General features: G+C 37.0%; 1 protein-coding gene across 1 annotated transcript; it reads right to left on the bottom strand.

Annotated features, from left to right (window-relative positions):
• Nucleotides 1–7130: 7130 nt before the first annotated feature.
• On the bottom strand, nucleotides 7131–20530 carry LOC129263522 (replication protein A 32 kDa subunit-B-like). The gene is made up of 8 exons (XM_064112101.1): nucleotides 20333–20530; nucleotides 17207–17325; nucleotides 15419–15520; nucleotides 14098–14211; nucleotides 12322–12519; nucleotides 11714–11851; nucleotides 11121–11215; nucleotides 7131–9456 (listed from the first exon to the last, which is right to left on the bottom strand). Exons 1-8 carry the CDS (start codon nucleotides 20349–20351, stop codon nucleotides 9375–9377), a joined length of 867 nt encoding a protein of 288 aa, XP_063968171.1. The 5' UTR covers nucleotides 20352–20530; the 3' UTR covers nucleotides 7131–9374.
• Nucleotides 20531–22450: the final 1920 nt, after the last annotated feature.

The raw sequence follows: 22450 nt of genomic DNA, 5'->3' as shown, positions 1-22450 counted from the left end.
CCTGGCCAATCAAATTCAAGGAAGTTGTTAGATCTTACAACTTGTTGGATTAAAAAAAATTATGAAATGCTCTCCAGAAAAAGCATTCAGTGAACTTGTCTTATACAGTTGTATGGTTGATCAAATAGATTTGCTGGATTTATATATTGTGATTTAATTTACATATAATTTACAAATATGCAGACCTATCATTAGCATGTGGGCCCGTTTCATAATAATATAGGGTATTTATTTTGCGCACATATCCACCTTGTTAGGTGCTCAAGGCGCTCCTATATTACCCGGCTAAGCTAGGCGTTCATAGCGCACACAGCTTTTTAAGGAATTACTTCCTACCGGTACCCATTTACCTCACCTGGGTTGACTTACGATTATGGTAATGACTAGCATGGAAACCTTGATTTTGTTTGGTTTCTGTTTGTTACCATGGTAGTTAGCATTGAGGGAAGCTTTCTTTAATCAGAAGCCCTTTATGAAGCACGACCCAGCTGTGCACGCACTGTCAAATCTTGGTGAAAAGCTTTTTTGTTGCATGTATATTTCACATTTTTTCAATGATGCTCAGAATTTCTCAGGGGATACACTATCATTCCAAGCCTTTAAAGATTTTTGATGATGGATGCATTTTATCGATATAGTTCTGTGCAGAAGAATATGTATACTATTTCACTCGTCCAGAGCTAAGAGGGCAATATTACTCAAATAATGCACATTAGTGAGGGCATTAGTAAGAATATCCCACACTTTTTTAGTCAATTGGAGACTGAAGGATTTTTCTATTGCATTCTTTCCATACACTGCATCCTGCATGCAGAATCCCAACTGGTTAACAGTTCTTATATTCCCGAGGTGATAGTGCAAATGATGTTTTGCCTGTTTCAGTGTTACCAAGTGTGGGTAATAATACTAATGTCCTAATACAAAATTATGAGAATTATTTGTTTTATGAAATGATGTGGATCCTTGTTATTGGATCATGGTAAGATGATAATATGGAACGTAATACATACAAACATACATGTACAGTATGAGCAGGCAGTTATTTGGATTTAAAGGCATAGGTTCACTGTTCGTAAAGGTACCCTGTGTTAATAATTCTCACTAATGCCCTGGCTATAATGCATAATTTGTGTTATCCGCATCATCTGATGATTGGTCATACGTAATATTGCATGTTTGGGAATTAAATACCTTCACAAAGAGTTCATTAAGTCTTAAAGTCTTGCTGGAGTGCCAATGCACACACGATATAAAACACCTTGTCATTGATTAATATGCTGAAGCGCACATTCTATGAAACTGATGCGTTGTTGTTTGGTTTTAACGGCACTCTCATGCAAATTCAACGATACTTCATAAACCACAGGTTTGTAGAAAATCAGATGTGAATTTTAGTTACAGTTAAAGGGATGTTAAGTTCACCCTGACAAAAAGTTTATCAAAACAATAAGTCTTCACGAACCATTTAAAAATGGTAATTTATCAATTTTCTATTACATAACATGGGGCACCTGCTCGTTTATGACGTCACAAATCCAAATCTTAAAATTCTAATTACTTAATCTTTAATGGAATTTCCTTCACCAATATTTTTTATTATTTTTTCTGCTTTTTTTGCAACAAACTTTTCTTCATGGTAAACTTCCTCTTGGAAGCGTCGTGGTGTAGCGGTTCTGACTCTCGCCTTGTAATCAGAGGGTCGTGTGTTTGAATCCCACCATGGCGTTAATCCACACTTTGCCACTCTCCACCCAGGTGTTAAATGGGTACCCGGTAGGATGTGAAAGCCTATATGTAGTATGCCTAGCAATTGAGTCTTGGAACTCTTGTTGGAATGCTCCCCAGGGAGTGGAGAAGGTGCATACATTGTATGCGGGCATGCAAGGATCCGATGACCAGGGTAATAATATGTCTGTAAAGCGCTTAGAGACGTCGTTCCGATGTATTAAGCGCTATATAAATGCGGAATATTATTATATTATTATTATTATTACACGTTTGTGAAACACCCCCCCCCCTTCTAAACCAATCATTTGAATGAGCTCCACTTCTTTATCTTATACCCAATTATGACTTGTTTGAGTGTAGAAGGATGGTATCACTCTTTGATGTTGTGATTTCAATTTGTAAATAATGGATTATTATACTAACGTTTGTTACTAAATGTCTGCATCTGTATAATAATTCAGGATCCTTCTGTAATTGCAATAAAAATCAATCCATTCAATGCCTGTATCACATGAACATTTTTTGTTGTGTATTGTAGAGTAGATGTAGTGAGTCTTCTAATGTGACATTTGCTCCCATCTTCAATGATCCAACCTAATCCTCAAAATTTGTCCCCAAAAGATTTTTAAAGTGAGAGGTCCGCAGGTTGTTTCATGGCTAGTTTTCTCGTGCACAACTGAGACCAAATGCATCTTCCCGGTATGGTTAAAAGATTATGCAACATTATGCAAAGTGTATGTATTAGTATCCCTAAATTAGACCACAAAAGAGCCAATCTGGAATAAAATTATTGGAAATGGTTTTTTGGCTGATTTGAGTAGGTATGGGTGTCAACATTTACCAAAAAAAAGTTAGGAGGAATACGGGTTGGGGAAAGTGCTTTTTTTCAAGGTCAATGACCTTTTCGTACATACTGTATAATGGTATCTCTGAGATGGAAAGGCGCAGGTTGGTGATAATGGTGTCGAAATGCACAAATTCTTACCAGAATATCAAATAGAATAAAATTAATGACCTAGAATGCACATTCACCTATAAAATTCAAGGTCAAAGCCTTTCAAAAGGTCAATGACCTTTTTTACATTATATACCATACCGTATAATGGTATCTCTGAGATGATAAGGTACATGCTGGTGATCATGGTGTCAAAATGTACAGATTCTTACAAGAAGATCAAATAAAATAAACTTAAGTACCTAGAATGCACGTTCACCAATAACATTCAAGGTCAAAGCTTTTCAAAGGTCAATGACATATTTACATTATATACCATACTGTATAATGGTATCCCTGAGATGAAAAAGCACAGGTTGGTGATCATGGTGTCAAAATGCACAGATTCTTACCAGAAGATCAATGTGAATAAAATTAAGTACCTAGAATGCACATTCACGCATAAAATTTAAGGCCAAAGGTCAATGACCTTTTATACTATATATACCATATTATATAATTGTATCTCTAAGATAAAACGGTGCAGGTTGGTGTTCTTGGTGTCAAAACACGCATATTCTTACAGGAAGATAGAATAAAATTAAGCATCGAGAATGCACATTCACCCATAAAATTCAAGGACAAAGGTCAATGTCCTTTTTAACATTAGATGATAATAATGGTATCTTTGAGATAAAACACCGCAGGTTGGTGATCTTGGTGCCAAAATCCAAACACTAAAATAAGTATAAAGAATAAACTTTCACCCTTTAAATCCTAGATCAGAGGAAATATACATGTATAATCTATATGACATAAAAATAACCAAAAACAATATCTTTTGTGTTCATATTTTATATCTGAATAATGTAAATAACCATGTCTAATTTGTAATGAAAACATGGAGGTTTCATAATTTCGGTCTGAAATAATGAAGGCCATGGAGAATGTATTTAGGGGTCAGAGGTCAATGAGCCCTTTCCAAAATATCAGTGGAAATTAAGTAAAAAAAGTTGATAACCAAATAACACTTTTTCATATACTGCGATGCATTGCCAAAAGCACTGAAAAAATAAATGAAATCAAGTATATAATTTGAAATGATTTTTATCTTAAGTAGCAGCATTTAATGCATCATTATATCTAAATCAAGGTTGTTGTGTCTTTTCTCTCCAGCGATAGGCCACTCACCTCAATGCTATAATAAATATTATAAACTATAAGCTTAATCTTCTGAAAATGGATAGGACAGGTCTAACTCTAATGTCACAGCTAGCATCATCTGAGAGCATTTCAAACAGCAGAGGGATGATGATGATGATGAAATGAAGGCCATCATTAGAGCTGCAGCTTCTGTCATACATGTAGTAAATTACATATATATCAACTTCAACAAAAGTGAATTCCCGTATTATTATTAATTACCTTTCATCAGTTCATTGCGAGCTGCCAGAATCTCTTGTGATGATAATGCTGCAAGACAAAACTTCATATCTGCTCTCTGTCGTACGTCACCCATGATGCTATTTCTACTAGGTATCAGTTTGTACAAGGATCATATTTTTGGTCCAGAATAACTGATTGTTATCATGCACAAATTAGGCATATAACAATGAAATTCAAAAGGAGATAATAGCTTACAAGTACACATCCATCGACCTAACAAAACTACAGCACCACTTCCAGTCCTTGAGAATCAAGCTGTGCAATTATCAGTAATAATATAGATCCTGGTCTGATATCCCTTGACAGAACGTAAAGCTTTCATTGAATGGGCCAGATCAAAGTCTTGAAAATGTCAGAAGGTTTTCAAGAGTTCAATTACTCTTTGCTGAAGTTGAGACACTTAACTTCATCTATGACAAAAGCTGCAGCTCTAATGATTGCCTTATTTTAATTCTTCGTCATTGTCCCTGGCTATATGAAAATGTTCTCGGATGATGCTTGCCATAAGAGTTAGGCCTATCCTTTCCATTTACAGATTAAGTTATAGTGTTATAGTATTGATTGTAGCATTTGGGGTTAGTGACCTATTGCTACAGAGAAATTAGTACCTTGATTTAGATTTATAAAATGCATATCTAAATGCTGCTACTTTAGGTAACTTCACCACTGTCACCATTTCAAATTATATCACACATGATTTTTTTTTTACACTTTTGTCAATGCATTACAGTATATTATAAGAAAAAGTGCTATTTGATGAATCTTGATTCAATTTTACCTCGAACTTGTATTTTGACATCATCATTGGTCAAGGATTCAACTATCAAATTTGTGTTCTTTTTCCACGCAGGTCAGTCTTTTTCCCATCAGAATCACTATACCTACATGCCACAATCACGTTATATCGACCTATTTACTTAAATTCCCTGACGTTTTTGACATAGTTGATTGACCTTTAACTCCTAAATATATTTTCCATGACCATTTTTCATCCTTATTTCAGAGTGAAATTATTAGACTTCCAAGTTTTCATTACAAATAGTTATCTTTCTTTCTATTATTCACAAATAAAATGTAAATATAATGGATGAATTTCTTTTTTGGAGGAATCATGCATGGACATATAAATATTTATCAACTTTTGACTTTGACTTTGGATATTGGATTATTCTGTATGATTATTTTGTGTCTTTTTTATCTTCTTGCAAAAATTGCTTTTTGACATCAAAATCACCAACATGCAGCGTTTTATCTTAGAGATACCTTTATACGATATATAGCCTATGTAAAAAGGTCACTGACCTTTGACCTTGAACGTTATGGATTATTATGCATTCTAGGTGATTAACTTTATCTTATTTGACCTTCCTGTAAGAATCTGGGAATTTTGATACAACGATCACCAACCTGTGCCGTTTCATCTCAGAGATACTATTATACAGTATGATACATAATGTAGAAAATGGTCATTGACCTTTGGAAGGCTTTGACCTTGAATTTTATTGTTTAATGTGCATTCTGGGTAATTAATTTGATTTTGTTTGATCTTCCTGTAAGAACCTCTGCATTTTGACACCTAGATCACCAACCTGCACCTTTTCATCTCAGAGATACCATTATACCGTATATGGTATACAATGTGAAAAAAGGTCATTGAGCTTTGAATGGCTTTGACCTTGAATTTCATTCATTTGGTGAATGAGCATTGTAGGTACTTGATTTGATTTCATTTGATCTTCTTGTAAGAATCTGTGCATTATGACACCAAGATCACCAACCTGCGCCTTTTCATCTCAGAGATAGCATTATACCGTATATGATATATAATGTAGAAAATGGTCATTGACCTTTGGAAGGCTTTGACCTTGAATTTTATTGTTTAATGTGCATTCTGGGTAATTAATTTGATTTTGTTTGATCTTCCTGTAAGAACCTCTGCATTTTGACACCTAGATCACCAACCTGCACCTTTTCATCTCAGAGATACCATTATACCGTATATGGTATATAATGTAATAAAGGTCATTGAACTTTGAAAGGCTTTGACCTTGAATTTCATGGGTGAATGAGCATTGTAGGTACTTAATTTGATTTTATTTGATCTTCTTGTAAGAATCTGTGCATTTTGACACCATGTTCACCAACCTGTAATATTTTATCTGGGAGATACCATTATACAGTATGTACGAAAAGGTCATTGACCTTTGACCTTGAAAAAAAGCACTTTCCCCAACCCGTATTCCTCCTAACTTTTTTTTGGTAAATGTTGACACCCATACCTACTCAAATCAGTCAAAAAACCATTTCCAATAATTTTATTCCAGTTGGTTACTAATTACGGGATACTATATGGTGATTTCATGTATAAATCCATTGAAAATTATTTTCTAGCTTAAATTAAGAACTATCATTCTTTTACTGGGTAGAAAATTGATAAAATTCATATTACTGGAAAAGTATTGCCAAAAATTTCCATCAAAAAAAAATCAGAAAACCCAACGAAATACACAACATATTTAAAAAAAAACATAAGCATCAAATTTGAATGTGTTTGATCAATTTTATGAAGAATCTCTAGCCAAAAAAATTGCAGTTCAAGGGCCTTAGTGATAGATTTACAGCAAAGTTCTAATTTTACACAAAAATTAGCATAATCAAACGATATACTAGTAATATAAAATAAACTGTACAGATTAATGGGCAGTTGAAAGAAACTTGTGTTAGATCGCAAGCCTGTTTCTAGCAACACAGATTAACGACAGATTGCTAGTTGCAGTCAATCAGTTTCAGCTGCAATTTGCAGTTGATTTGCAATCAATTACAACACAACTTTCTTGCAACACCCATTGGGTAAATTTCAGCCATGCAACCCCATAATTTGAGATAACATCCTTTCCTACCATCGCGAATTGATCCTGCAGTCCGCCATAGTGCCCCCCACCCCTCACATTTTTTTTTACATTTTTGAATCACCCAAGCTGAAGTTATTTTGACACAAACAAAATGAACAAAGAACATTCAATCATATTTTACTTGATATACATGTATGTACAAACTTTATTGACCATATCATTATTGGAATGGAACCTTTATTGGTTTGTAAACTGTTTGTTATATTATTTACAAAGTAAAGCTGAAATCATGTGAGTACTTTCCTGTATTTTGAGAAGTAATCTTTATACCCCTATCATAGTGATATTGACCATCACCAGACTAGCAGCAGACCAAGCGCTGACCCCTAATGACCAGGAATAAAGAAAATGTCGCTGTTGAGTCCATTTCAAGGACTTATTACACATTAAATTGTGGAGTATCCCAAATCTAAAGCTGTTATAAAAAATTTTGTGCTTGTTTGGAAAAAAGGCAACTTCTCTCTAAGTTCTCAATAATCTATTATATAAGTCAATGACAATTTTCCTTTCAATCAAAATGCTACACATGCATTGTGAGCATTAGTTCCACAGGTGGATGACAAACTGAGGATTTACATGAAATTTGAAAACATGTTTAAAAAATATGGATGATACAAAACAAACTACCATGAAGGGTAATTTATACATGAATCGGAAGACATTTTGTTAAAAATTGTAGTCTTTCTCCCTCAAAGAGGATACCGAAGTGATGTCTCGGTCTAATACAGTACAGTGATGGTAACCAACAAGAAATCCTTGAACAAGGCATCCGTAGATTAGAGCTGGAGACTCATTTAGCATAGACATCAAGGCTCTTTATGACACGAAAGGGTGATATAAATTGCAGAATAATGAAAATTTTAAAAAACATCTTTAAAGCATATGAAAACTGCGAAATGATAATCATGATTATCACAATCACATTAAAATCATGACATTCTAAAATGAATATCTTTATTACATACCACTCTGTAACAAAATCTCCCAATGTTTACAAAGATTATAAATATTTGTACCAGGAGATTTGCAACAACAACAAAATGTAACAGCATTCCCCCAAATATTTCAAAACAATGTTTTCAACAAAGGCTACAAAAAGATTAGATAAAGTCCACTTGTACAGGAACAGGAAATTGTTTTGCTGAAAGCATACATTCTGTATGTGTGTTGGAATACATATCTACAATCACAGATATAATAATTTGTGAGCAAAAACATGTTAAACTTGAGTACTCTAAAAAGCTGCAATTCCTCTGATACTCTTTATCTGTTACCAACTTGGACCCTCATGGCCCCCGAACAAAGTCTGTGAGTATTACAGAATTCACTAGTCAACAGGTTAACCCACTGCCTACTTGGTCCCTGTACATAGCCAAAGTGAACTACAGAACTGAGTAGTTAACAGAATAACCCATTTCCTACTGGAACCAGGTTTTCCATGTACAAAGTCTATAGGAATTACAGAATTTAGAAGTCATCAGCTTAACCCATTTCCTACTGGAACCAGGTTTTCCATGTACAAAGTCTATAGGAATTACAGAATTTAGAAGTCTTCAGGTTAATCCATTGCCTAGTGGAACCAGGTGAACCTTGTACGAAGCCTACAGGAATTACAGAATTTAGAAGTCTTCAGGTTAATCCATTGCCTAGTGGAACCAGGTGAACCTTGTAAAAAGCCTACAGGAATTACAGAATTTAGAAGTCTTCAGGTTAATCCATTGCCTAGTGGAACCAGGTGAACCTTGTAAAAAGCCTACAGGAATTACAGAATTTAGAAGTCTTCAGGTTAATCCATTGCCTAGTGGAACCAGGTGAACCTTGTAAAAAGCCTACAGGAATTACAGAATTTAGAAGTCTTCGGGTTAATCTATTGCCTAGTGGAACCAGGTGAACCTTGTAAAAAGCCTACAGGAATTAACAGAACCCGGGAGTCAACTAAGGAAGAACAAACTATATCTTGATGGTAGAGCTTGTAAATGGTTATGGGGCGGTAACACCAATCATCATGGAACATCTTGTTATAGATTGATTGCATTGATTACAATGTACAATTTATTGTGAAAATCAAGTGTACGATTAATCTCTGACCTTAAGGTTATAGGACCCTGGACGTTCTACCCAGCATATACCGATTTTGTATGGCAAGCCGTTTTGATACTCAATCATATTTCTTTATCTCGAAAGAGTTTTAATTCTTGATATTCAGAAATATGATGGTAAGATGGCTTGTCATATGCATGTTACCGTAGAGTGGCTTCATCCTTCCAGTGTTACATCATCATTTGGGGTTGAAAGGGTTTAGAAGGGGTAGGGAAGAGGTGGGGAAGGGGTGGGGGTCAGGAATAGGGAGGAGTTCAGCTCTCTGTTGACTTGAAATGATCGTCGTCAATGGTGGAATAGATGTGTCCCTCGCTGCTCAAAAATTCAACAGCTTTCCTGGAAATCATGGGGGAAAAATAGTGTAAATTGTAATTCATACATTCATTCATTATTCTAAAGACATTTTCATATTATATTGCCAATGTAAATTCTTTCTCATCCCAAGTATGGTGCTATAGCGTGGTACTTGTGGTAATTGATTAAAAGAAGAAGGAATGGAAAATTTACACTTCACACACATAATAATCAACATCTGTATATCTTAACTAGGATCCAAAAGAAAGTTATCAAACTTTACAAGAGCACTACACAAACTACACTGAACAATATTTTTACACAAGCTAGCTTCCATAATCTTTACTAATATAAGGACATGTCAATAATTAAGAGATTGGTCCAGTCACAGAGAGGCTATAGCCCCATTGCCCGTGAAAGACAAACGGGGAAGTTTGCTTAATCCCTTCTCATTTTTATTGGTATTTCTTTTTAGTTTTGTGACTTTGAATACTGAAACAAATTGATGTGAGTGGCTATAGCCTCTCTGTAATTGGACTAATCTCTTAATTATTTGAGGCTGAAAATACATACAAGAGATCATTTCTTCTGGCCCTTGCCACTTACTCAGACTGCAAGTCCAGAAAGATTTCTTTCTGGACTTGAAGTTTACACTAATCAAGCTTGAGCATACCTCAAACTATGAACCTGGTTTTCTCCTCATTATTTGAGGCTCTTTCTCTGAAATTCATGTTCATTCAATCAAATACTTGTACGAGTTATTTTTTCAAAACAATTTCGGCATATCAATTATATATCATGTTAAAGCTTAGAGTCTACTTTATCAAATTCAATAAACATTTCAAAATTCATTTTTGCAGAATTATGGACATTCATGTATTGGGCACATCATGGTCTAGTAGTTCTGACTCTCATCTTTCTTAACCCTTTGAACCTGACCGGCCTACCAGTGAACACGCATATACAGCCACGTGACTTCAAAAACATGGATTCTAAATGTCAGGTGATCTTTTAAAAATGATGTCATCTTTCAAGTACGGGTAAGAATATTTAGTCGATAATTTCAGTCAAGATTAGCAATGATTTCGGAAGGATTTAGCATTAAAAAATGGCAAAATATGCCACTTTTCTGCGGTTGCTTGTGTCGTATGTGTGGTAATACACGGTGTAACACGCGGCGAGTCATGTGCTTACTATGGGGAAGCAATTGATATATCTGACTTTAGTGAAAACAGAGATTTTGAGCCCAAAACAGACACTAAAGTTGATATTTCTGTTTGTAGACTAGGTCTACGAGAAGCTAAACAACTTCAGCCGGGCCGGTCCTGGTTCTAGCTGGGGGAAGATGCCGTTAGGTCTCGAATCATGGGAGTTTGTGAATGTGGTCCATAGTGCAAATAATTCAGGGTATGGGTCACCACCGCCCCTAATAATTCAGGGTTCAAAGGGTTTAACAGAGGGTCATGGGTTCAAAACCCAGCCAGGGTGTGTTTTCCATCAGCAAGACATTATCCTCATTACACTGCACTGAACCAAATTTGTGAATAGATACCTGGCAGGATTACATGTATCTATTTGAATGCATTGAGCACTGCTGAAGAATCAAGCTAAAGCCTGGGTAATACTAGTTGGTCTTTGTATGCGCTTGAAAAGAGCTATATAAATCCAGCAATTATTATCATATTGAGTTATTTCAAAGATTTTACCTGATAGAATCTCTTGATATTCCTTTGAGCTGCGTGGAAAGATAATCCATACTGATCCCTTCTTCGTCATGACAACTCGTTATCAACTGGTGAATCTGAAGGATATAAGCAAACACACACAAAAACCCTGGATATAAATATTAAATCAAATTCACATTTAAGATGCATTAACGGTGTACTATTTTCTCAATTTTTAAAATCAATCTCCATCTTTTAACAATAAAGCTTTCATTAAGCCACCACTACCATCAACATCATCACACTCATCATCATCATCACCACCACCACCACCATCACCACCACCATCATGATCATCATGATCATCCTCCTCCTCATCATCATCATCATCACAATCACCATCACCATCATCACCACCACCACCACCATCACCATTATCATCACCACCACCACCATCACCATTATCATCATCACCACCACCACCACCATCATCATCATCATCACCACCACCACCACAACCACCACCACAACCATCATCATCACCACCATCGCCACCACCACCACCACCACCATCACCATTATCATCATCATCATCACCACCATCACCACCTACCTCCACAATCATCTCTACATACCTGTGTTTGTACATTGTTGAGACCATTATTAGGTGCCATCATTCCTCCTCCCATCATATCCCCTCCCATCATCCCTCCTTTCACCGGTGTTCTGTACTGGTTCTGGTTCATGCTTCCCCCGCTGATGTTTCCATTTTGCTACATTGATGAAAAATATCAATATTAATAGCAATATTGGCAATATATAGATTTATTATTTAAATCATAAAATGGAGGATTGATAATACTCACAAAAATAATGTGAGAAAATTACCTTGCCCTCACCAGGATCCGATCCCATGGCCCTGTTGATAGAGCTCTGGCCGTGAGAACAAGGCCCCTGGTTTCAAATCTCATCAGGGCAAGATAATATTCTCACATGTTTTTCTATGATTAAAAGCTTATTCTACTGTTTATGGTGAAGGAACTTCAAAAAAATTATCAAATGAAAAGGAAATTTTCTGCAAACATATGAAAACATTCTCTCAAAGGTATACACAAGAGTGGATACTATAAAGAGAAATGTTTGTAAAAAAAAAAAAAATGGGGGGAAATTCACGGAAAAAATAACATATTCTGCCAATTGAATAGAGTAAAAGCTTGTCTGTTGGATAAATAATAATACTCACTGCATTTGCCATTTTGCTGAGCAACATATGTGCTTGTACAACCTCCGCCATGTGCATCGTGATTTGGTTGAGGTCTGAGATGGGTGCTATTCTGAAAGGACCGATGCTTCGTTTTCCACCAAATGCCCTGACATTACCAGACACCTTGATGTATGTGTTTTCTTCATGAACTGTGGGTTGCTGATCCATACTCGACTCCTGAATAAGATTGGAGGGACAAATTAGAATGCTTAATAATTGTCGTTAAAATCGCTTCTCACACTATAAAATAATCAATAAAAGTCAATGGATGGTTATCAAAAGTAATTTGACAAAGCTAAATATTGGTACTGTGAGATGCAGCAATGAGAAAATGGGGCTTATTTTACCCTTGATCAACCAAACAAATCAACTTACTATATGGTCAAGTGCGATGATTTGTGTTACTTGCCCCTGGTGGGTGTTTCATAAAGCTGTTTGTATAAATTTAAGAGCGACTTTAAAGATAAATTCCAGTTGTGGGAACGATCTCAAAATGACTTTTTACAGAATTTAATATAATGATCACCAAAGTGTCTGTTTGTATGAATAAAAAATATGTGCCAAAGGATTCTGGAAGAAATTGTGTAATTGCTGAGAAATAAGCAAAATAAGCGCGGATTCGGTCACTTCCGTCGGATCTTTATTCCAGCAATAATAATACACTGTCCCACGTGTGCCTATCTGTGTTGGCGATCTTCAGTGTGATCGTTTTTTAGCTAGAAATTATGATTTCACAAAGTTCAGTTTATGTAACTGTACCAGATCTAGATCCACGATGATATATCAATACTTTACCTTGGTTTTACAGACTTTCTCACGAAATCAGTGTTTTACTGCAACTACGTTCATTTAGCTTTAAGAGTAACTGATGACTATTTCTTGTGGTAAATGGTATACACCAAAATGTTCATTGGCGATGGTTTAGCACGTAAGGTTCACCATCGTTCTTAAAGTTGCTCTTAACTTACGAACAGCTCTATGAAACAGCCCCCTGGGGCCAATTCACAAAGCAGATATTAATTTATTGCAATGCCAACTACCCCTACTGAAATGTAGCTTTGTCAGATTCCATATCATTTTTATTCCCATCAGCCTATCACGTCAAAATATGATTAAAACATCTTGTTTTAATATGTATTTAAATACCCTATTTGTCAAAAATTTACTATGATTAAATGTATGGCTATCTGTCCCCACTTTGTTGAAAGACTGGGGAATCTCAAAAGCACAAGAACATTTTCAAGTAGTTCGTATTAAAGTCATGCGTAACTTTACAAACAGATCTATGGAAAATAGGAGATTTCACAGCGAATTACATGTGGTTGAAAGTCACTTGTAAATTCTTACTCTGTGCAGTATACAAAGGCCCTGTTACATCGTTCCGTGCAAGCCTTGCGGGTAACTATTATTGTTACACGCAGGTCACCCGCGATGACAGTATCTCGCATGCATCCCACACACAGTTGCCACAGAAGTGCACGAAAGTCTGATTTGCATGTAGAAAAGTTTTGAAGATGCTCAAAACTTTGTTGCGAGTTGCGGGCAATATCCCGCAACTCACCCACAAAGCTTGCAGGGAACGATGTGACAGGGCCTAAATGCATCATTGCATTCGTTAGATCATGCTCCAGGGAGGCATGATAATGCATCTCATCAATCAGGCAATGCGTTATATACTGTATGCAGTCACCTGCACATAAAACAGACTTTAATTTGCACTGTACTCTATTTGAAACACAACCGGATACAACTTACATCTGAATCAATCCATTGCCTGATCTCCATGACAGGTCCTGACATATCATCAACTTCATATACAATGTTTGTGGCGGACATCTCTGCCTTCCTAATAACTGCTACAATGCACACCTATAAATAAAGACATAAATCATAAAAGAGGAATAATTTTGTTTCTCACATTTGTTACTTTAAATCAAATACTTGTAAACATGTTTTTAAAAAAATATAAAAAACATGCTATATACATGAAAGTTAAGTAGCTGCCACACGTAGCAAATTGTGTTGCCATACTAGGAAAATTATTCCCTGATACAAAATTTAATCATATGATGTGGCAGCTCTACATGTATGAACATTGAAATATATTTTATAAATAAAAATCGACCATGAAGTTGAAAAGCAACCAGGAGGAAAGGTTCTCTCCAGCAGACCAGAATACTTAATTTGGTCTTCAAAAATCAAACTTTAGAACACAAAACAAAAATGTAGCTATCTTTCTCTACCCTCAGTAAAAAAAAAATGAAAGGACTCAAATTCAACCCAAATGAGCAACAAGAATATCTCTAACCCAAAGAGGTAATGACTCCTTTACATAAACCTTCTCATTGGAAATGTTGGCAATAACATGATACATGATTAGAAAGAGAAGAAAAAGCTGAAAATTAGATTCTAATACAGCAAAAAAAAATATCATACCCAAATATAATTTTAGCATTTATATAGCTATCATTATTCAAAGTTTTACCAGCATTTACTTTTCAAATGCAGTATGTTGCAGAGTTACTGAAGCCACTTTTAATACTTGGCCTAATCATTACCCCGTCTATAAAGACCAAGTGTCCATTTCATACAAGTATGGTAACTATACCATTATAACTTTATTAACTAATAAGAGTAACTATGTAATTACCATGGAAACCTTGATTGATTGGCTGCTGAGCCCCATTACCATGGTAATTGTCATAATGAATAATGAATGAATGAATTTTATAATTCCAATAAAGAAATCGAAGCTAATTTACAACGGTTATTACAACAGTTGGGACATCCGTGTCCTGAATGACCTCTAATAACAGATATCCTAAAACATGGAGTCTTAGTGCACTTAGACCAGCCACTCACAAAATGGCAGTGGTGGCTCCTGAATAGAGCATTCAATTCTCTTTGAAAAGTGGGTAAATCCACTGGATGGATAAAGTATAATGGAATGCACCATGAGTGAACGATACACTGCCCCTATAGGGCAATCAAATTCATGCATGCATCTTTCAGCTTTACAGGACTTTTCTATCCACCGCTTTCTAAAAACATTGTGCCTATTTTCACCAGTCATTACCTGATGAATTTCGACATCTCCAATTTTGAAGTCATTTTCATTCTGTGTTGCTTGCATGATCTGTGCAATATTACAGGGTATTATCTTCTGTGCTCTTTTTGCCTGCAATAATATCAAGGGATAAAAGAAAATGTGAATTAATACTTGAATACAAAGGTTAATTTCAAAATAAGGGTAGCAATGACATGTATTAACATAACTCTCTGCAACCACCATCCCAAACTCCAACAACACTTGAACAGTTGAATAGTAAGATTTATTTTCAAATTTCAATATGAATTAATCAATGCCCTGTTACAGTCTGATCTCTTCTTGCATCCAATGAAATATATCCTCTTAAATAGGAAGTTCAGCCTATTAAAACATAAGTTGATTTTAACAAAAGCAAAAAAAATGAAATAAAAACATTGGATAAAAGTTCTATTAAAATACATTAAATTAACAGAGAACTTTACAAATTTGTATTTTTGTGATGTCACTGACAAGCTCATGACGTAATAATAAAATCACAAATATTACATCGAATAACAGTCACAATGTCATGATAAAATCATTGAGATTCCTGGGCCCCGTCTTACAAAAAGTTACAAAGAGTTAAGATTGATCCTGTCAACCTCAACTATATGGAAATCCATCAATGTCATAATTTTTTCCACAGGAAATTTGCACATCCTGTCCTATGTGAACAAAGAGAAGCACACTGAAATTTCAAGAAAACAATTGAATTATGAATAGACATCATTTCTAAAAAATATTTTGAACAAACATGCATTTACACATTTGGTGATGCTGGCTTTCCATAGTTGAGGTTGATCAGAATCAATCTTAACTCTTTGTAAGACGGGCCCTGGAGTACAACTGCACAAGTTTAGATCACGTTTGAAGACATTAAGCACAGAAAGCGCACTTTTTAGTATGCATGAGATTTGACATACCATGCATGAACACTATAAAAAATATTGCATAGCTATGAGAGGTTTTACTATCTATATAATAGAAAGTTAGTCAAGAATATACCAGACATGGTGGCTCAGTGGTAGAGAGTCCACCTCCTGAACGGGAGGTCGAGGGTTCAATCCCCGGCCAAGTAATACCAAAGATTTTAAATGTCAGGCACTCAATTTATTACATGTTATGCAGGGAATGTTGGGATAGTTTATAAGAGCTGAAGTGGCTACCCTTGGTATATAAGAATTATTATGTATCAGACATTTGAGTTGGTCATTTACAACAGTGTATTGCCCTAGATTTTGTGAATATCAGGAAGGGATAGGTATACGTATTTTGCTCAGTTTCTATGCCCTTATTGACTTTGCATGCAGAGACGACACAAAATGTACCTTTTTATTTTCCCTGGTCTCCTATTCGGGCATATGAGGATGCATAGAAAGAGATTATACACTTTGTAATGATCCGCGCAGCAACAATAAAGTCAACACTGGATCCGGACGCTGGATATGCATCCTTTTACCCTAGGGACGCGATCTTATAATTGCAAGTACGTCATAATGGTAAAGTGCAGAGCCTTAAGCCCCTGACATAAACATGACACAAAAGAACCATACTCTTAAAAGAAATTTCTCAATTTTCATGAATTGTTCTCTCGATGTCCGATTAATAGATGATAATAAAAATATGGATTCTCTATTCTTTCAGGGAACATCAAATATATTGCAATTAAAAGAACCACATTGCCCTCAACTATAGACTCAAGTCAATATTATTATATTGTGGGCCATATATTTGATATTCCCCTCAAAGCCAGTCATATTATATAATTATTTATACCTTAGTCTGTGATGATCCAACTCCTGGTGAGTTAAATCCTCCTGGTGTGTTGAATCCTCCTGGGGAATTAAATCCACCTCCACCCATTCCACCATGGTCATTACCATATCCATCAAAACCTGACAAAAAAAGTAAAAGACAAAATAATTACAAATTGTGGAACATTTTGTTGGATTAGTCTTCACACTTTGAGACAGAGGGTCATGGGTTTGAATCCCAGCAATGAGGTAATTTCTTCAGCAAGAAATTGATCCACAATGTGCCGCATTCAACCTAGGTGAGTAAAATGGGTAGACAGGAATTCCTCAAAAAGCTGTTCACCTGGATTTTGTAGATAAAATGTAGCTTAGCTGGGGTAACATACAACTACTAGTGTCATGTGACAAGGAGGATTATTACTAGGTACTACAGCTATTATTGGAGTAGAGGTTTACAATTTTTGTGCATTCAGAATTTACATGATTTATGATGAGCAGCCAAGAGCTGAAACATTCATGTTCACAACAGTCAACAGGTAATAATTATTCTTCAATCTAAAGCTTATCCACATCGTTGCATAGAGGTCATTCTCAGAAGAGCTTTGCTCCCTTTGCCAGAACACTTGTCTACCAGAGCGTGTGTGTGTGTGTGCATTTGAGTTTTGTCAGACATGTATCTATCAGATATGATTATTTGCGTCTGGGACCGACCTTAACGTCACCATCCGAAAGACGTGACCAGGGCTCAAACCTCGAACCTATGCATCAATTTGTAACTAATTTGTAGCTTGGATTACAGGCACACGCAACAACGCCCAGTTGAGCTTCTTCCCAGATTCAATAAGACTTAAGAACTCTCTCCCTTTTCACTATTCTGGCGTGCTGTTTCCCCTATCAAGAGGGGGATTCAAGCAGCAGACTCTAATCAAAGAGGGTGAGGTAGCCAGTAGAGGCGTGGTCAGAAAATTGGGATCGTCCCAGTTTACAGGGGAAAATAGATAGTGAACTGTGGGGAATTGAGGTCACTTGACGTAATCTATTTTTACTGACGCGCGTGTCTGTAAAGTTGGGGAAGAACAATATAGGAAACAAGATGGCGGCGTAAACATCGGGCGAGTCTCCCCCGACTTTTCATTTTTTTAAGCATACGTTAGTAAATGATTTTAATCTCTAGAAGCCTCCTGGCTTTGTGTAGCAAACCGCGCGATTTGTGTACTGTCGCCAAGCGAAAGACAATGAAATCAAGAAGGCGACGTAAACACGGTGGCAAGTTTTCTGTCTTTTATTACATTTTTCTTGTTTTTTGTCTTGAATTGTTTAAAAATGAAATCAATATCGTAGAAATGTCGGAAATGAAGTTGTATCCCATGTACATGACTTAGGGCTAACTTGATCTTTTAGAAGGAAAGTAGAAATCTCGGGGGCATACGTTAGTAAATCATTTGGCCATTCCGTGCTTTTGGGAACTGGTCACCAAATCGAATTTGTACCTCCTTTTACCACGACATGTAAAGAAACTTCGCTTCAGCGATTTTGAAAAGAATTGATGCGAGAGGCTTTGTTGACGATGCGAAGCTCCTCACACAACTGGTAACCTCTTTCCTCATGCGATATTTATCGGGCTCAGTTACCCATGGGTGGACAAGTTTTCAGATGACATCGATGATTCCGCTGAATTATAATTTTTGTAATTATATCCATCTACCCCGCATTTCCCTGCTCTTCAAGACCACTCTGCCACTTTCACAATGTTGAAAAAAAATGATTACAAAATTGATTTACTAAAAATCACAAACAAGATATATATGGGGATGAATCACTTTAATAAACTCTATATCTACTCGTGAAAATGGGAACCAGCAAAATGGGAACCAGCATAGCTGGTTCCCATTTTCACGAGTAGATAAAGACAGTTTACTAGTAATCTGTATTTATCTACTCGCTGAAATGGGAACCAGCGTGTACAACTCTATGGAGAATTTTTCACGCTGGTTCCCATTTTGGCAAGTAGATTAAACTAGTTTACTCTACTCGCTGAAATGGGAACTAGCGTGTACAACTCTATGGAAAATTCCCCATAGCGTTGTACGCACTGGTTCCCATTTCAGCAAGTAGAGTAAACTAGTTTAATCTACACTTTAAAATGGGAACCATCTAAGAAAATTCTCCTGAATTATACATGCTGGTTTCCATTTTCACGAGTAGATAAAGACAGTTTATTAGTCAGATTTATTTCGTCAGAATCATCACTGACGAAATAAATCTCATTGGCAATCTCTCTTTATATATTATCTACTCTTCAAAATGGGAACCATCTAAGAAAATTCTCCTGAATTATACATGCTGGTTCCCATTTTCACGAGTAGATAAAGACAGTTTATTAGTCAGATTTATTTCGTCAGAGAATCATCACTAACGAAATAAATATCACTAGTAATCTGTCTTTATCTACTCGCTGAAATGGGAACCAGCGTGTACAACTCTATGGAGAATTTTCCACGCTGGTTCCCATTTTGGCGAGTAGAGTAAGCTAGTTTACTCTACTCGCTAAAATGGGAACCAGCGCCTACAACTCTATGGAAAACTCCCCATAGAGTTGTACACGCTGGTTCCCATTTCAGCGAGTAAACTTGTTTACTCTACTCGCTAAAATGGGAACCAGCGTGTACAACTCTATGGGGGAGTTTTCCACGCTGGTTCCCATTTTGGCGAGTAGAGAAAAGACAGCGACGAAATCAATCTTTCTGATCTAACTAAAATAGTAAGAGTAGACTAAGTCACTAACGTTAAGCTCTTTGAAGGATTCGATTTATTTAGAATCAGCGCGCCAGCTGAGCTGCGGTGAAGCAGTGAGCAAGCTCGAAAAGATAGGTGGGTCATGTCTTGTCGTGAAAAAGTGTCCTGTGGAAATTAGGAACTGGTTCCCAATTTCACGATAATGCCAATCATTTTTACTCAGTCTCAGTCTAACGTTAAAACTCTTAAGTCTAAAGTCTAAGCTCTCTAACTAAGTCTAAGTGAGAGCACACACACTCACACACACGACTGCACATTCAAATTTCAATTGACAGACTCGATCACGAGAGGAGAGATAAGAATTAAGATATATTTCACGATAATTATGAATTAAGGCCGACGGTGTAATTACCTCCTTGGTTGTTGAACATATTCGAAGAGAAGTCTCGATCCAAATATTAATAATTATTTACAGAGAAGGAACTCTTCTTTTTCCGATTGGAAACAGTGTGGTTGCAATTTACATTCACAGAACCGTACCCGTTCACAAGTACAATTTGGAGACGGCGCGCCAGAATCTTGGTATTGACCAATCAGAGGGCTTGTTGTATATCGGGAATACATGAAGCGAGCGAAATCGGCCTGCTACGAACGCGAATCACCCACTGCATGCTTTATGCACGGCCGGTTGAGCAAGACAAGGAAGTCATGAGAAATCACCCGGGGAATCACCTCGGGATTTTGTTTGTTTGTTTTTATTTTGTTTTTTCTCCAGCGTTGGGTAAAACCATGGAGGTAGAAGCCAGTTCTTTGTATGCGTTTACTAATGACATACCGTACATTTAAGATGGATATTCATGAACAGGGGCCGCGGGGGGGGGGGGGGGGGTGCATGGGCTTCAGCCCGCCCTCCCCCATTTTTTAAATCCAAAACCGTGTACAAAAACGTAAAAATGACCATACGATTGTGATTTTTTGCATGGTCAGCCCCCCCCCCCCCCACTTTGAAAACCGTTCCGCGGCCCCTGATGAAGTAAATTTGAATAACGAAATATGGGGGGGCATAGGCCTATTACGTACGTGTAGCCTAGCTAGGGTTGAAATATCTGGTGTACTCCCCGGGGGGGGGGGGCGCTCGACCAAAAAATTGGTAGGTGTGTGCCGCGGGCGAGACAAAAACCGGGGACCTTGGAGCGGACTTATTGTAAAAAGGAGGGTCCTCGGAGCGGGCTTCGGAACTACAAATGCTTGTGAAAACGGGGGTCCTTAATTGGAACGGGTTCGCGCAGAGGCGATGGTCGGACAGCGCTCAGCGGCCGCTTTTCACCAAAATGGCAGCTCATTGTGGCGGATCAATGCGACCGGAACGGCGTAACGAAAAATATGCGAAGCTTTGTAGCGGATTTCTTTCTTCTTTTCTTTTCTCTCGATAAGAAGAAAATGCTATGCTTTTCGGAGCGGCTTTCTTATAGTTCTTTTTCTTAATAAGATGAAAATGCTATGCCCTGGAACGGAAATTTGAGTTTAAAAATGGGGGTCCCCTCCGCGGCACATACCCACTATGCATTAGTGAGTGCCCCCCCCCCCCCCCCCCCGGTGTACTCCTAGCTATTAGAAGTCTAGAATCCGGAAATCATACAATGTATAAAATTGCCCAAAATATAAATCTTGGTTTTCGTTTACAAAAAGACATATATTTTGATAGAGAGAGAGAGAGAGCGCGGGGAGGAAAGTTGTTTTGTCCAAATCTGTCACAAAATTATTATCACAAAGACAAGTGTGTGAGTGTGTGTGTGTGTTTTCCATCGATCGCTTCGCCCCTTCCAGCTTCTCAGAAATTCTGCCATGTCTGCAGATCGACCCCCTCAAAAGTTTTCGCTCATTTCACCGATGGGGCGAGATGGGCCCGGGATGGGCAAAGTGCAAGCAATAGGGGCACAGGCATGGCCCTGCAGCCTGCCGGGGTACTTACGTGCTTATTAAGCACCCAAAAAATTATTTTGGGGTGTTGCGTGTATAATTCTTCATAGGCAGCTTCCCCAGGTATTCTGGAAGCTGATATGTGAACAAAATTGAAAAATGTAACCAAAGTGACCTTGATTTTTAGTGTAGTGAAACCCCTTGTTTGTTTTTATTGTATTGTTTTCAAATTTCTCGATCGGGACCAATTTGACTTCCATTTTGTATTGAATCCTTTTTTCTTTCTTTCTTTCTTTCTTTTCAAATTTACATCAGCACCCCCAGTAAAAAAAATCGCACGGCCCTCAGGGCACATGCAAAAAAACCGCCCTGGAAAAGAAAGCCAAATAGGTAGAAAAAGTTATCTAAAGACTTTTAACTCTTACTTGCAGCTAGCTACCTTATAATAATTATTTATGTGGAGGGGGCAATATTATATAAGCACCTAAGCTGCCCTGGACGCCAAGTTTCTGAGCTACAGGTCATATTAATATGCCCACGTCGGGGTGCGCCGAAAAAAAAATGTCAAGTAAAAAAGTGGGCCGTGAGCATAGGCGTCATTGCCCAACTA

Source organism: Lytechinus pictus, chromosome 17 (assembly GCF_037042905.1).
Source record: "Lytechinus pictus isolate F3 Inbred chromosome 17, Lp3.0, whole genome shotgun sequence".
In the NCBI taxonomy this organism is placed as follows: domain Eukaryota; kingdom Metazoa; phylum Echinodermata; class Echinoidea; order Temnopleuroida; family Toxopneustidae; genus Lytechinus; species Lytechinus pictus.
This window is presented reverse-complemented; position numbering and strand designations above follow the sequence as displayed.